We start from the raw sequence: 3,678 nt of genomic DNA, 5'->3' as shown, positions 1-3,678 counted from the left end.
CCAGGGCGCTTTTCAATTCTTCACGCACAATTTTCCCCCTTCCTAAACAGCTTTAGGGTCTGTGTTCCTCAACTCTTGACCTTTCAGGTTAACTTACCTTATAATTAGTCCAAAACACTATGTTCACTTCAGTCAAACAACTTTTGCCCTCAAAGCACTGTCTATTAAATATATAAATATCTGCGTATATAAATATCATTCAAGACCTTAACAGTTTTTAACGATGGCACTGAAGTACACAAAATTTACAGGAAACTTTGGGAAACTGTTCATATTCTTAGTAAAGTATTTCTTTGGAGCAAATCTTGAATGATGATTGTTTATCAATCAGCATTTTCATCTAAACAGGACTGAGTTGGACATTATATATTTCAGCCACAAAGCTGAAAAATCATTCTAGCTAATATGCATCAGTTGTTCACCTAAATGTCCATCCACATTGCATTAACCAGATCATTTTCACTGAATTTTTAAAAGAAGCAGTTTAAGCAGAAACTCCCCAGATGTTAATGTACTTTGTTACTCATGTGACATTCTTCACAGTAAAAGTTACCTTTATAATAAGCTATCAGTTTAACAAGCCCCAAACTTTATATAAATACAATACAATCTAAATGCACCATAAATTTATATTTGTTAATCTTGATATTTAAACATTTCAAACTACATAAAAATATGACAAACAATATAAAATAGAAAGAAATTTGTTGACAACTTACTTCCAAAACATCACTATTTCTTATATTGCAGTTAAGCAAGAAGACAGCTTACACAGCTCTCCAAAAAACATATAGTGTTCTTAGTGGAGTGTTATCAACAAAAATCAGCACAGTCTCACAAAATAATGTCTTCGATTTATTATCTTTTCCACAGTACAAGTTTTTCACAAACCATAAATCTTTGCAGTTATTGAGTCTGTAAACAAGTGCCTGAATCCCCACATCCCCCTAGTTTAGTATATGCTTGTGAATGTTTTAAGTCCTTCAATCAAGTTTTAACTCTTCCACTTTGTGTAAGGAATCAAGAGCCTCTCTCTTTAAATTATTTATATTTTATCATACAGCCTGCAATGCAGAAAATCACAGTGAAAGCCCTGGGAAAAACAAAACAACATGGTCTTTACAGCAGGACTTGAAACTTTATAATGTTAAATGCATTTAAAGAAGCTTCCCATAATAAAAGCGTGGGTTTTCATTTCCAGAAATCAAGTTAATTAGAAACCCTATGTTCTACTTAAAAATCCATTTTGATCTAAAAGTGAAAACAGTCCCCTATCCATAGTCATTTTATAAACTCTATACAGTTTCACTTGCAGAGATATTTTTCCAGTCTGAGAAACAGTAGTGCAATTAGTTTTACTCCTTTTAAGTTATTTTAGTCCAGGATGTAAATAGCTCTGTGGAAAGATAAGAAGATGCTCTGGTAAACAAGAAATTTTTGCAAGCCCATGCTGGCTTACTAGTCCATTAAAGCTTGTTAAGTCCACGGTGGCTCTCAACAAAATGTTGTATATATATCACTAATAACAAAGCAGAAATAAATAGGCAAAAATGACTGTAAACTGTCTCATCTCTTAATGATTTTTCAGTAATAACTGGCTTGACAAACTGATTATATAGTCATTTAAATAAGCAGACAGTAGACAGTTGCTCTTAAGGACATTCCACTATGGCATCCACTCTGGAAAGCCCCAATGGAGTTACATTCCTAAAATTAAAACAAAAAAAAGAGGAGTGAAGGATGGGAGATAAAAGTTTAAAGATGCCACTTGAATGGAATTCCACCAAGTCAGCCAGTTCACTTAGATTTCTTCTTAAAAAGGCTTTTAATTTTTGATGGCTTTTTGCTTTTCTCTCCATTATGGCAAAGGTCATGTGGGATGCTGCTTATCCTGGCAACACCTGGGGCTTCCTGAACTGGTTTGCTGTCGTTGCCAGCTGAGGAACATGATGTGTGGCGAGGTTTAGGTACCGGGATGCCACTGGAAAGCTGGTTCATGCTACAGGATTTCTCCAAGATGCCATTGTACACTTTGCTTGCAGGACTGAAGATCATGCTCTTAGTTTCTGTCAGACCTACACAATCAGGAGAACCCCGGGAGACATCTGCAGCTATGGGCGAATCTCCTCTGGATGAATCCTCTAGAGAGAGCTCATCTCTTGATATTTTTCGTGGAGACAATGTTTGGTATATCTCAAGGCTTGAAGGAGGAGACTGTTTCCTTCCAATGGAAGAATTTAAGGAGTCACATTCTGAAGCTGTGTCTGGCACTTCCCTGGATGAGATAGAGGCAAAGGTAAAATTTTAAATCAATATGTTTCTTAAGGGTACTGGCAGACATTCCAACTAATTCTAACCAAAACATCTTCCACTGTTTAAGCTATCGAAATATTAAAGGGAGAGATGTCAAAATTCTATACACATTGCAACAAAATTAGAAAATTACTACTTTAAATAATATAACTTATCAAAATGTTCAATTTTTAACATAAACTATGATAATGATACCTTCCAATCTAGAAAATATTATAACTTAAAGTTACACCTTCTTCATTTGTCAGAGAAATGAAAATGTTTAAATTTTACAGGTTTTTACCATTTCAGCTACTTCTGTGTTTTGTTTCAAGACTGAAAATTTTTCTTTCTAAATCACATAGTTGACATATAGTTGAAAAGATGAATTTTAGTCACCACCTTCTCCCTTTACTGTTTAGTCATTAAATTGACTAAATATAGCTTCCTAAGGAAGGAAGAAAAGAATATACTAAGCTAAAATATAAGCTCTCCCAAGTTTAAAACAGAAGGGAAGAGAGGTGAGATACACTGGGGTGGGGAGTGGATGGCAGGTGAAAGGTAATGATACTGAGCTATTTTTTTAAAGTAGACATTCAATAAGTCATCACAAGTTCATTCCTTTGTGATTTTTCCCTCTTTTCCACAGTGGCAAGAGAAATAAAGAGGACTGGAAGAAATAAAGTTTACAACCCCAAAGCCAACATACAGTAAATGCTATCAGCTATTCCATCAAAATATACCTCAAACCCACCCTTTTCTTCCTGTCCCACTGCCACCGTCCTTCTTCCTGCCCTACCAGTTACCTCAATGATCGCAATAGCTTCCTAATTCGTCTCCCTGCTTCCATTCTTGTTCTTCCCTCTGAATTACTTCTCTGCACAGCCCTTACAGTGGTTTTTAAAAACTCAATCAGAGCACAATCTCTTGCTCAAAACTTTCCAATGCTTCCTCGCACCCTTAGGCTAAACTCCAAAGTCCTTGCCAAAGGCCGCAAAGCCCTGCATGGTCAGGTCCATGGCTATCCCTCCAGCTGCACGGTGTACCATTTTCTGCCTCTTCCTTGTTCCTGCCACGTGCCAATCTTGCGACTCCCTCAGGGCTGTTGCACTTGCTGTTCCCTCTGCCTCATCTTTTTTCCCCTCCATCTCCACATGACTCAAATGGTCTCTCTCCAGAGATGCTTCTCCTAACTACCCTATCCAAAGCAGCAGTCTCTTTCCTTTTACCTGTCTTTGTTTAGCATCCCAGAACTTATCACTACCTAAAATATTTTATATTAACTTATTTACAGTCAGTTTCCCCAGAAGAAAGGAGACAATGAAGGCAGGAAGTCTTATTAACTTTTGTATTCTCTGGAATAGTGACAAGTTCATCGTGGATATT

General features: G+C 36.6%; 1 protein-coding gene across 1 annotated transcript in view; it reads right to left on the bottom strand.

Annotated features, from left to right (window-relative positions):
• Positions 1–842: 842 nt before the first annotated feature.
• Positions 843–3,678, bottom strand: part of STIM2 (stromal interaction molecule 2) — a 102,977-nt gene continuing 100,141 nt past the window's right edge. The window contains exon 13 of the mRNA XM_024745538.1: positions 843–2,275. Within this exon, the coding sequence (XP_024601306.1) occupies positions 1,798–2,275 (478 nt within the window). The 3' untranslated portion in view covers positions 843–1,797. The remainder of the gene's footprint in view (positions 2,276–3,678) is intronic.

Source organism: Neophocaena asiaeorientalis, unplaced genomic scaffold (assembly GCF_003031525.2).
Source record: "Neophocaena asiaeorientalis asiaeorientalis breed wild unplaced genomic scaffold, Neophocaena_asiaeorientalis_V1.1 scaffold397, whole genome shotgun sequence".
NCBI lineage: Eukaryota > Metazoa > Chordata > Mammalia > Artiodactyla > Phocoenidae > Neophocaena > Neophocaena asiaeorientalis.
Note: the sequence above shows the minus strand (reverse complement) of the source record. Positions and strands in the feature narration are given on the sequence as shown.